At 46.2% G+C, this 12,174-nt stretch overlaps 1 protein-coding gene across 2 annotated transcripts in view; it reads left to right on the top strand.

Moving 5' to 3' along the window:
• LOC135368282 (cGMP-dependent protein kinase, isozyme 1-like) overlaps positions 1 to 12,174 on the top strand; it is a 169,927-nt gene that overhangs the window by 77,725 nt on the left and 80,028 nt on the right. Inside the window, exon 1 of one of the 2 annotated variants that reach the window (XM_064601456.1) lies at positions 4,845 to 5,263. The exons of the other annotated variant lie outside the window; for it this stretch is intronic. Coding sequence (XP_064457526.1) covers positions 5,003 to 5,263 — 261 coding nt within the window. The 5' untranslated portion in view covers positions 4,845 to 5,002. Of the gene's footprint in view, positions 1 to 4,844; positions 5,264 to 12,174 lie in introns of those variants that run through there. 2 annotated transcript variants of the gene reach the window in all.

Genomic DNA, 12,174 nt, shown 5'->3' on the forward strand with positions numbered 1-12,174 from the left:
ACAAGGCTCGCGGGTGTTTTCTTTTTCAAACCAATCAATCAGAGCGCTAGCATTTTGAGGCGTTCATTATGATATTTCTCTTGGTTTCTTTTCTTTCAATGGTATCGCAAATGGACCTTACGATTGACTTATATTTCCTCTTTCCGCGTCTTCTTATTTTCCTGTTCCTTTTTCGTTTGCTTCTTCTTTTCTTTAGTCATCTTCTCTGTTGTCTGCTTCGAATAAACACATATATAAATACACACATATATATAGTTGTTGTTCTTATATACGCGTGTATGTGTGGAGCACACAAGTGCGCTCGAAGGCGGGAAAGAAAGCTGAGACCCGCATGGGGGGTGAAATTGTTTCTCGTGTTCTGTATTTTGCGTTTAGTGTCACAAAACGGCGTTCCTTAACGGATATATTGTATCTAATAATCCGTAAAGTGTAGTGTTGTTGGTGTTTTATTTGACATTATTATTTGATAATGCTTAAAGATTTGGCTGTCTGGTGTGTCATTAAAATCGATAAAGGCCCCGGTGCAGGGCGATACCTAAAAGATGACAACAGACACAGCCCTGATTTTATCGATTTTAATTATTCCATCTTTCACCTTCCTGATACAGCGATTATGCTCCGTATGGTTACGGTTCATGGTAAGCTACATTATTGTAACGCAAATATTTGAACTAATAAACCTAAATAGCAGAGGAAGTGTGTAGAAATAATCAAGTCCTGGGATGGCTTTACGAACGTAAAAAAAAAGAAAAAAAACACACACACACACTGAAGTTTTCCAAGTTTATTCTATAACGAGCTTTCACGTGGAGGGCTACCTTTCTTCAGGTACTTTTTTACTTGAAGGTACTTGAAGAAGCGTGGCTCATCATGCGAAAGCTTGTATAGAATAAACTTAGAAACCTTTAGTGTTGTTTGGTAAAAACCTAAATGTTGGATTGGAAATGAAAGACCTAACCTAACCCTAACCTAACCTAACCCAACCTAACCTAAATGCTAGTTTCTAGTTTTTCGTTACTTATTCATGAGTTGCCGTATAAGTACCTTTTTTATATTCTTCCTCAAGGCGTCAGGGTCCACCAGAGATACCTCATCGGGCACGAACTGAAACCGTGTTTCACCCGAAGGCAACGCGCACTGACGTGCAGTAGGAAAATGGCAGCAAGCGCATCTAAGGAAACTTTCGGTGAGTTTGTTTACGAATGCTCTCTACACAACAACCATGTGTAGTGTTCAGATATGATAACGACACGGTACGTAATGAATTAATCAAAGAGGGCTTGTCACATGACAGGACAAACTTTGCACGCATGACGCGATCGATGACAGCTTCTGTTGTTTGCGCGCGGAGCAAAATTGAGCAAACTCTTGCGGTGTCTACGTGCGTGTACAGCGTAAGGAGTGTCGAGTAAAAATTTATATGACGTGGTTTCACCATGCGCACAACGACAGCAAACACAGAAAACAGCACAGTAATTTCATGTAGCAGAGCAAGCGTTTGGGCTGGTTGGTTCATATTGAATTAAAAACAATTAAAAAACCCCAGTGCTGGGTAGGACGAGGACAGAGGATAAAGAGGATCAGTGCCGGTCCTTGTCCTTTTTTATCCTCTGTCCTCGTCCTACCCAGCACTGGGGGTTTTTAATTGTTTTTAATACAGTAATTCCGTCCCTTCTTTTTTTTTCATTCAAACTCAAACACAAAATAGTACGAATCAGACTATGTACAGTTCAGGACATGTAACCTGGAGAAATACACTACAGCAAAACATTGAGACAAATGTTTACAACAAAAACAACTACAGGTACACTGTGGTATAGGAAAGCGACCTATAAAAGTAGACCGGTGCCGGCGTGTTGTGGTCAGCTATTACTTGAGGCAGCCGTAGCATTGTGCTGTCTACGTGTAAGGCTGTAAAGTAGATTACTTGGCATTCTGGTAGATTTCAACGTGATTGAGCATCGTGATTGGAAGTCATAATGTGCGTACTCGGTAGTTAAAAAAATCAAGATAGCGGTGTCGCAAAGAACAGTTGCATTGCATGGGACAGTTGCTATGGACTGTGGTTGCTATAAAGATCCTGTGCTCCATCGTCGGGTTCTTCACCTGTTCATCGACTTCCTGACGTCCACTGCATTGCTCCAGACTTTAATTCTTTCTGGAACTTTCATCCTTCCTTCATCACCTTCGTGCAATGGGGTAGGGTACCACATCACCGCGGTGAAGTACCCCATCTCATCGTCATCATCTATTGTTGTTGTTGTTGCATGGGACGCTGCTGCTGGCAACAGGTTTGACCGACAGTATGTCGACACTTTGTTATCTGATCAACGTGACGAAGAAAAATCGATAACTGCGAGGGCGATACACCGTGTAGAAACAGAGGGAGATAACGCGGTACGTGTTTACCCATCCAGAAAAATGGTGGTGACATTCACTGGGGTCTGGTGCTCCATGTCTTGAAGGTGTCTCAGTGGCACAAAATAATATGAATAAAAATGAATAAACGAAGAATAGAAACAAAAATGAAACAAAACGGAGCAAACACAGACATAAAACACACACACACACACGCACGCACGCACACGCACACGCACACGCACACGCACACGCACACACACACACACACACACACAAGGAAAGAATCAGGTAGTTGTCTTCGTTGAGCTGTTCTGCGAGGTTGTCGGCTTGGAATCGCTTTTGATTACCTTGAATTCACCGAATTTAATTACTTTAATTGAAGTAATTATTATATCAATAAGTAATGAATAATTACACACTGAGGCGCGATTAGTTAAACTGACTTGACCCTACACCAAACTCTAACGCAAAAACTTCACAAACAGAAAATTCTTATAAATGTCAGCCACAATTTCAAGACTAATCTACGTCGTGGTGAAGGAAAACTATTAGATTAGGAACCAAAAGCGATTAGATTTTACGTTCGCCAAACCCAGCAGGCATCAAGAAATATGTCAAAATATAATATGCCTCCCGTTTTCAACAAATCGGAGCAGATAACGATATCATTCGAGACTACACTCTTAAAAATGAACTTCACCGCATAGCGCACTCCTAGCCAGCCATCATCTCGAATGATATCGTTATCTGCCCTGATTTGTTGAAAACGGGAGGCGTACGCCTTTTCTGTGACAATTATGAACAGCATAAGTGTCACAGAAAAGGCGTGCGCCTCCCGTTTTCAACAAATCATGGCAGATAACGATATCATTCGAGATGATGGTTGGCTAAGAGCGTGCTATGCGGTGAAGTTCAATTTTAAGAGTGTATGTGCACTCTTAGAAAAGGGGATGGAGCAGGTACACCTTTTAGGAGGCAGTAGTTGTCGCATATGTTGTGCCTAAAAGGTTGCAAAGTTCTACCTGCTACCTCATTCTCAAACCAGCATAGCACGTTGTGCGCCAACCATTGCCACGAATGATAGAGTTATCGCTTCTGATTCGGAGAGCGAGGGGGACGTAGGCCTTTTTGTACCTTCATCTGTTATCACACCATATCATCTCATCCTGGCTACAGTCGTGACGAAGCCCACATACGTGAGGCCAACAACGGCAAGCCGGTTCGTCACCACCACCACCACCTTGTACCAATTTGAATATATGATAATTTATTTTAGCACCCTTTTACACCCTTTATCAGACACTATGTTGACCTACACTCTAAAGACCGAACTTCACCGCATAGCACGCTCTGCACCAACCATTACCGCGAATAATACTGTTATCCCTTCTGATTCAACGAAAGAAGGAGGCATACGCCTTTTTGTATCAATTATCGCATATCCAAATTGACACAAAAAGGCTTACGCCTCCCTCTCTCCTCGAATCAGAAGCGATAACCATATCATTCGAGGCGATGGTTGTCGCAGAGGGCGCTACGCGGTGAAGTTCAGTTTTTAGACTGTAGGTGGCAACTATAGAAGATACCACCTTTTCACACCCTTTTTTCTTAGAGTGTGGCACAATCGCTCGGCATCGCCATGCGATGATTTATACATGACATTCTCGGGTAAACATACACAAGGCCGCGTCACAACTTTCGGTGCCACGAAGACTTCCCGTCCTTCCGCGACTAAGGACGCTCGGAACCAGCCACCATGCAGAATGATAGCTTACACTTTCCAGATTTGTTGAAAGTGGGAGGGTACGCCTCTTTGCGGCAATTTGAATTGCCACAAGAAGGCGTATACGGTCACCTCTCTCCTCAAATCAGAAGCGATAACAGTGTCAGTCGACATAGCGGTTGGCGCAGAATGGTGTTTGCAGCGAAACCGGATGTCGTTTTGGCAACACACTGCACTCTTAAAAATGAACTTCACCGCATAGCACGCTCTTAGCCAACCATAATCTGGAATGATATCGTTATCTGCCCTGATTTGTTGAAAACGGGAGGCGTACGCCTTTTTTGTGACAATTATGAACAGCATAAGTGTCACAAAAAAGGCGTACGCCTCCCATTAACAGATTATGGTTGGCTAGGAGCGTGCTTCATTTTTAAGAGCGTGAAGTTCATTTTTAAGAGTGTGGAAGCGGTGCAGAAGGGCATGTACGTATAAACAAAATTCACGCCTGCCGCCGTGAATGTCACTCTATATCGGGCCATAGTAAGAATCGAGAAATAATCCTATTCATTGCCGATAATTCTCGTTCACTTTCGTCAGAGACTCGCGCTTCCGTTTCGCACCGCACGCGATAGACGCGTCTAACCCGGGAACGCTCTTAGCTTTCGCACGTGCGTTTGCCGCGTCTCCCTCCTCCTCCCGCCAGGAGAAGGGAAAGCTCCTCCCGCCTGCCCTTTCGAGCCCCGCGTGCAGAACGCCGCCACGCACTCCACGCGCAAGTCATGCCGTCTCCTTCGTGACGCCCGCGCGTCCGCCAGACCCGTCTCCACATTATCATCCGTCCGATCCTTTACTGCGCTGGAACCCTGCTGGCTCGAGCTGCTCCGCACATCATGGTGCTGCGGTGACACAGTGTCCACTATGGGGGCCGTGCAGAGCGCTACGGGGACCTGGGGCGGCGGGGCGCAGGGTCCCGCAACGCCGACGTCGTGTTGTAAACATCGTGCTAGTTGGGGGCGCTCCAGTATTCCTACAAGCAACGTGCCCGGTCACCAAACGAGTGGCCCTCCAGCGCCGGGGACACTGCTGGCGATGGAGTTGGAGATTTCCAAGCTGAGGTCTTCCTTGGAGAGGAGGGACAGAGAGATTTTGCGGCTCAACAGGGAAATACACAAACTCAAGGTAACGTGGCTATATATCTCGCGTACTACTACACTTTCGCCTTTCATTTATTTATTTATTTCTCGTTGTTCCGTGCGGAGTAATATATGGAGTGAATAGAGCAACATGCGGCCAGCTAGGCAGGCAGACCGGTCGCCTACAAAACGTTACCCCCCCCCCCCCATGTACTTCTGTGTCGTTATTGTGTCATTAATCATTATCCAGGCACCTTCGTCCATCATTGAGGAAAAATTTCGCTGCATGCAACACAAGAACAACTTTTTCGGAGGACACAACAATGACATGCAGTTTTGAACAGGATGTTCCAGACAGAGAGGTGGTAATTTAACTTGGCTGGAGAATTGGCAATTAAATTACATAATGCAAAGGCGTCTCAAGATCACCATCACAGCTGTGATGACTTACGAGGCACTCCAGACAGCACTTCTTTCTTTTTTTTTTTTTTTTTTTGACGATGGCGATCAGAACGACACACTCTACGTTGTCAAGATTTGATCGACTTTGAATTGCACAGCGTTAGCAAGTTGAACAAACCCTGCTGGAAAGCAGTAATCATTACTGCTTTCCTTCGTTAATAAATTTCTCGTTTTTTTTTTAATACCCGATAATACGAACGATTCACTTGATGGACAGAGGTTCGATGGCTCGAGGTTAACGGGATACTTTTGCTCCAGAACAATCAGTGAGTAAATGTAATTGAATGAAAGTTTCGGAGGACAAAGTGCGATCCTTTGGCAGCTGTCATGGCGAGCAGTGTGTCTGTTGCTGCGGAACAGTAATGCATAATCAAGCTCCTTGTGAAGGAGAACGTCAAACCAGCTGCGATTTTGCAAAGATTACAGGCACATATGGGGAAACGATGACAAGGGGAAGTCTGTACGATTGTTGCAGACAGTTTGGCGAAGGACGGGACAAATGGTGACGAATGGAACACATGAACACATTCGTCCGACTGCAGTCACATCAGGGAACCCCGTAGACGTTGAGCAAGCCATCCTCATAAGAACCAGCGAGTAACAGTGCGGGACATTGTAGCCCAGCCTAATACTAGTGTGGAGACAATCCTTCACGAGCACTTACTGTTCCGCAAAGTTCGTGCAAGATGGGTTCCCCTGACACATCACTTCTGACCATAAGGGAGCGCGCATGACAGTCTCTGAGCAGCTGCTGAACTCGTTTCAGTCCGAGGAGGACGAATATTTGAAATCAATCATCGCATGTGATCGCAGGACCGGAAATGAACCGAACCAAAATATTTTTTTTTATGTCTCGTTGAACTGAACCGGAACTGAAGCGAAATAAATTTAGGCGGTTACCGGTTCGCACAACGGTTCGGACGTAATGTGTGTTGTGAGAGATGTGAAGTGCGATTAACACAGCGCATTGAGCCGCGTTGCCTAACAAATTTGAAACCGAAACTGAACAAGACAAAACTGTAACCCAAGTGCACGAGGTATTTCCTACTCGCAACTATTCGCTTATTGAGTTGTGTTAGTTTTGTGGTCGTCCTTTTTGGCACTTGTAGGCTTCCTTGTGGGTGACTTTTGTTGTCGAGCAGCGCCATGTCATCATTTTGGGCTGTGAAAATAACGGCCAGTCCCTGAGCAGCGCATAACAGGATGTGTACGAGGAGTGAACATAGAGAGTGCAGTATGCTACCGTAACGTTGCACCTGAAATGCAGATCCGTAACACACAATGTTGCTGTGAAGCACTGCTGTGTCCGCAACAACAACAACAAAATTACATTTATGTTATTTGAGAATCATAAGTATGTGCTTGCTTGTAACCATGGCAATCGGCTCAAAACTCACTTTCCTGCATAATGCGTATACGAAGAGGGGAGTCAAGTCCACTTCACTTTGTACCTGAGGAAGCGTGGACCTCCACGCGAAAGCTTGTACAAATTAAACTTAAACAAAAATCTTCAGTGTCGGCTTCTGTATTTTCCTGCATAATGTAAAAACCCCGAGACTATACGGAACTGTCGCTTGCTTCCTAGCCATTTTTTCAGTGTCACTTTCCTGAACCGGTTGGAGACCGATATTTTGCGCTGCTGCGGAGCTGAACCCGAACCGAACCAATATTCCTGAATCTGAACCTAAAAAAAAAAAAAATACTGTTCCGATCCCTGCTTCTTGGACATGCGGCGATGTCATTCATGTGGGCTACTTGGAGCAAGAGGTCACGATTAATGTCCAGTACGTTTAGAAAGGGTGCCGAGCGAATCGCAATTCGCAAGAAAATACCCGGGATGTTGTCCGGAAGGGCCATTCTTTTTCATGAGAATGTCCGGCCTCACGCGACGAATTTAAGGGTAGCAACCCTAGTTGAAACGCTATGGGAGATCTTGCCACATGCCCCTTACGGTCCAGATTTAGCCCCAAGCGATTACCATTTGTTTGGGCTCTTAAAGAGCACCTTGCAGGAAAGACGTTCCACACAAATGAAGCCCTCCACAAAGATATTCTCCAGATGTTCTTTCTGCACAAAAGACATCAAAGGGTTACCGCAGCGAAGGCAGCGGTGTTCATATATACAGGCGCACGGTGAATACTTTGATAGACTGACGTAGTTTGTGATTGCAGAGTGTACCATTGTATTTAGAGGAAAATAAAAGTCGGTCTCGGTCAACCTTGAAAGACCGTTGTAAATAGCTGAAAATTTTTCGCGAAGCGAATAAGAACGTCAGTTTGGGGGTGGGGGGATATGTTTATTGAGAAAGAAAAAAGCAAGGAAATGTTAGTCAGGCAAAGATCGACTTGCTATTCCTTTCATAAAAAGGAACGAAGAAAAAGGAAAGGGAACGAAAAGATAGAAAGAAAACGAAAAACAGAAAGAAAACGAAAAAAAAGAGAGAAAACGAAAACACACGCACATACACACAGACAGATACACAAAAGGGCCTTGGAGGTTGGTCGAGAGACCGGTGGCACGGAGAAAGCTCAAGAGGGCAGTCGTAAGTGCCCCCTGATTGTGCAGGACCGGACCGAGCAGGGTGGCCAAAGTGACGTTAGGGTAGGCAAGCAGTCGCAAGTGGCGCTGGAGGACGAGTCTCTCTGAGAGGTACCGGTTACAGGATAGGAGGTAGTGCTCGACGCCGGCTTCCACACAAGAAGTTGTGCAATTGGGAGTGTTCGTCTGGCGCATTTTATACAGGAGTGAGGGTGTCCGTGCAACATTCATTCGAAGACGGAAAATGTGCAATCTCCCACCCGTAATCTATTCCCATTTCCGACCTCGTTATTAGCGTCACGCGGACGAGCGCGAGTTCCAAACGGACTGGGGTACCAATACTCTTAAGAATGAGTTTCACTACATAGCACGCTCCTGGCTAACCATCATGCCGAATGACGATTTTATCGCCCCTGATTTGTTGAAAACGCGAGGCGGAGCCTATTTCGTACCATTATGCACGTACTCCGTAACGCTGGCAGCCAGTCAGCTATCAGCGCAGCAATAGCTGGTTGGCCGATTACGATATGGAAAAGGAATCGGAGACTGTTCACGGTTTCCTCAACCTCCCTACAGTTTCCTAAAACCCATTATTCCCGACTTTCTCTGACATTTTGGTGCCGAAACCCGAGATCTCCGGTCCACTCACTGAGGGGGGATATGTTTAATGCAAAGTAAGAAGGAAAGGGAAAGGTTAGCCACGGTGTGGGCTTGCTATTCCCTAATGCTTTCAAGCAAACAGAAGAAAACTGAGCAGGAAATACTGACAATGGTTATCCGAACCACATCTTCATAGCCGAGCCCCAGAAGACAGCAGGCGCGGATCTAAAGGGGGGGGGGGGTCCAGGGGTCCGGACTTCCTCAATTCCAGACTTGAACGTAGGGTTCAATGGACCAATCCCAGCATGCACCTGGCACTTGTCCGTAGCGGACCCCCCTCTCCGGAAAATCCTAGATGCGCCCCTGGAAGACAGTAGCCACTAACCACCAACCAGGGCATCCCTGGTTGCTGAAGAGCTAAAAACGAAGCGGACGTTTCTTGAAGCCAATGCATCTGCCTCAACACCAGACGAATCTAGAAATAAATTCGAGCTGTTTTGGACGACGAATTTCTGGGAGTCAGTGTGAGGCCGTCGACCAGTACTTGGAATCATTCAGTACCATTGTGCTTCACGCCTACTGGCCCTTTTGCCTCTTGCCTCCCCCACACTTATAGTGGAAATAGATGCAATTCAATTCATGTCCGTTCAGCACTGGATTCTTCGTTTAGCTCAATGAGACAAATTTCAGCCGAGAGTGGTGACGTCCCAGTATGACCACATAGTATAACGAAATTACTCTAGACACGCTAAGCATGGTCTCCTTTTCTGGCGAGCTTTGACGATAGCAAGAATTCAGGAATCATTCTGCGGCCAGCATACACGACAACTCACGACTTTCTAACGCCAACAAGATGGAGTGTACGTGGTATCACTTGTTACGGAACGAGCTGCTAGTGCAATGAAGGAACTGACCACAAACAACAACTTTATTTTAAGATGATGAATGGGGAGTTTCATCGCTAGGGGCGATGCTCTACCCCGTTGCTGGTGGTGATGTGGGAAATGAAATAATGAGCCCCTTCACAATAAGGATCGAAGTCCTATTGTGTCCAAAAAGGTCAAAAGAGGTTTGAGCGCAGAGCGTTGGTGGACTGGATTCGGCCAGGGACCACGCAATTTTGATAGAGAGAAGGGGCGAGAGTCCGGCTGACTAAGAGACCCGGAGAGTGCGGTTCGGGAAGGTTGGTAGTGTAGGCTATGAAGAAGAATGTGCTCCAGATCCTCTAGAGCACCGCAGTGTCAGCATCTGGGAGAGTCAACTTGTCTCAAGCGGTAACGTCACTGAGCTGTAAAAGCCACACGCGACAAAAACTATGCGACAGCACTAGAAGTATATACTGAAGACACGATTTACTGACAAGAAAAGACAAGAACGAATTATTGAATAACGAGCACATCGGTTCGCTATTCTGCCCCAACACCTGTGACGTATATGCATGACGTCAGAAATTTAAGAGCACTGCACGAAGCAATCAACTCCGCATCAGAAGCCTATACAGAGCCTGGGATGTTAAAGATGACTTAACAACTTCAACTGGAATATTACCGAGTGGATCGCAGAGGCGTTGCAGCAGGCAATTTGTCATCTCTTTTATAGGATTCCTGGGGAACGAGCTTTAATGACAGGAATGCGTACGGAGACATTCAGTTGCCGCTAAAGACGATGGTGATCAGTGGAAATTTAGTCGCCGGACACGGCTCGTGCCGTCTTCCATACGGTTAAAACTTAAAAGCACTAAAATCATAAACGCAGACAGCCACAACACATAGCGTTCCGTGGGAGCACAAGCACGGAGTGGGAGAGTGTGGTTGACCGTGTTCGTGTTTTTAGCGCTTATAACCGTATAGTCATCTACCAACAGGTCCACATAGACGCTTTATTGTACCATCTACAACATCTTTAGCAGCAAACTTTGTTGATTCCACGTGCATACTGTGTCAACCTGAAGGTCATCGCTTGTAATTGTGCTTTCTCGTGCTATAGAATGCTTGTAATCCTAGTTGTTACCCTTCCATCTTTTTATTTTTTCAACCCATCAATCAATCAATAACCCATCCTGACATATTTTTACCGAGCCTTTTCATGCTTCTTTAAAGTGCTGTTCCGTCAATGTCTCGTCGATACAGATTCCATTCTAATAACGTAGCTTGTAACATACAATTGTTCTACCTTCCGAGGCTTGGATGTCACGATAATTTATAATTAGCGAGAAAATGAGTCTTGAATTTTCAAGGCAGTAGCGCTCGGAAACCCGCAAACACTGTGCAATGGAGTCACGCGAATAAGGCCTCACAGCCACGGCCATGACTATACAGCCAATAAAATTCGAAGCCTTCCAATCTAGTGTGTCGGAACTTGTCGAAAGGGAAAGCCGTGTTTGCGCTAAAGCTTTGTTTAGTGAAAATTGCGTTCTGTAGCCATGGAAGCCGAACAAAGCACTGCCGAGCATCCACTGGGTGAGTACTAGATTGCCGTTTGCCGCTCGCGGAATGTAACGTACTCAATCCGATCAGAACGAAGGCAGGTACGTTGCCGTGATGAACCATGGATTGGATTGGATTTGAAGGGAAAATATGGAGATGGGCACAAGGTGGCGTTGACTGTGCGTCTATACATGAAATAACCGAATCCTACCGACCGCAGATGTAAACCAACCTTTTTTGTCGCCACACACTCTATGGGAAAGGCAGAGTGCCAGTGTATATACCCAGCCAAACGAGACGAGAAGTCCTGGCTACATTTGGCTGAGGATGTACGGACGCCGACAATTACTTGTGTTATGGCGAATTCGCGTGGTCATTTCGTGGCAACACTGCCTAGCGCTCAGAAATGGCTAATCTGGCGCCCGCGCTGTGCCACGTGACCGTTGCCATCCGAACATGAGTGCCAAGAGTTGTCAGGTTGGCAGATTGCTTGGAGTGTCAAGAGTTGTGATGGCTAACAACCTTGGGCTTAACCCAAGAAGAAGAAGAATGCAGGAATCTAGCCCGCCATACTAGCGGTTTTAGTCGCTTGAATCCCGCTAGGGGCATCGCGAACACATATTCCGGTTCCGTCGTCTGCTAACCCATGTGGTGGTGCTGGTGGTGGCGGTGATGGATGCTGCTTGCCGTAGTGCCATAATTGGTGTTAACTGGTACACTACGGGCCAATCAGAGCTAATGCAGGCCCTCGCGGTGCGGATGTGACGACACCGGATGCAGTTGGGCAACGCGCTGCCCGGCCAGACTGGGCCCGGGCGAAAAAAGTTCTAGCTGGCAGATTCCTGCCGCTAGGAAAACGCCACGCGAACACGCGAGACTTGCTGCGTTTTGACCAAATGAACACATGTGCTCAGAATTCGTAAACAAATCT

This window comes from Ornithodoros turicata, chromosome 9 (assembly GCF_037126465.1).
Source record: "Ornithodoros turicata isolate Travis chromosome 9, ASM3712646v1, whole genome shotgun sequence".
Classification (NCBI taxonomy): domain Eukaryota; kingdom Metazoa; phylum Arthropoda; class Arachnida; order Ixodida; family Argasidae; genus Ornithodoros; species Ornithodoros turicata.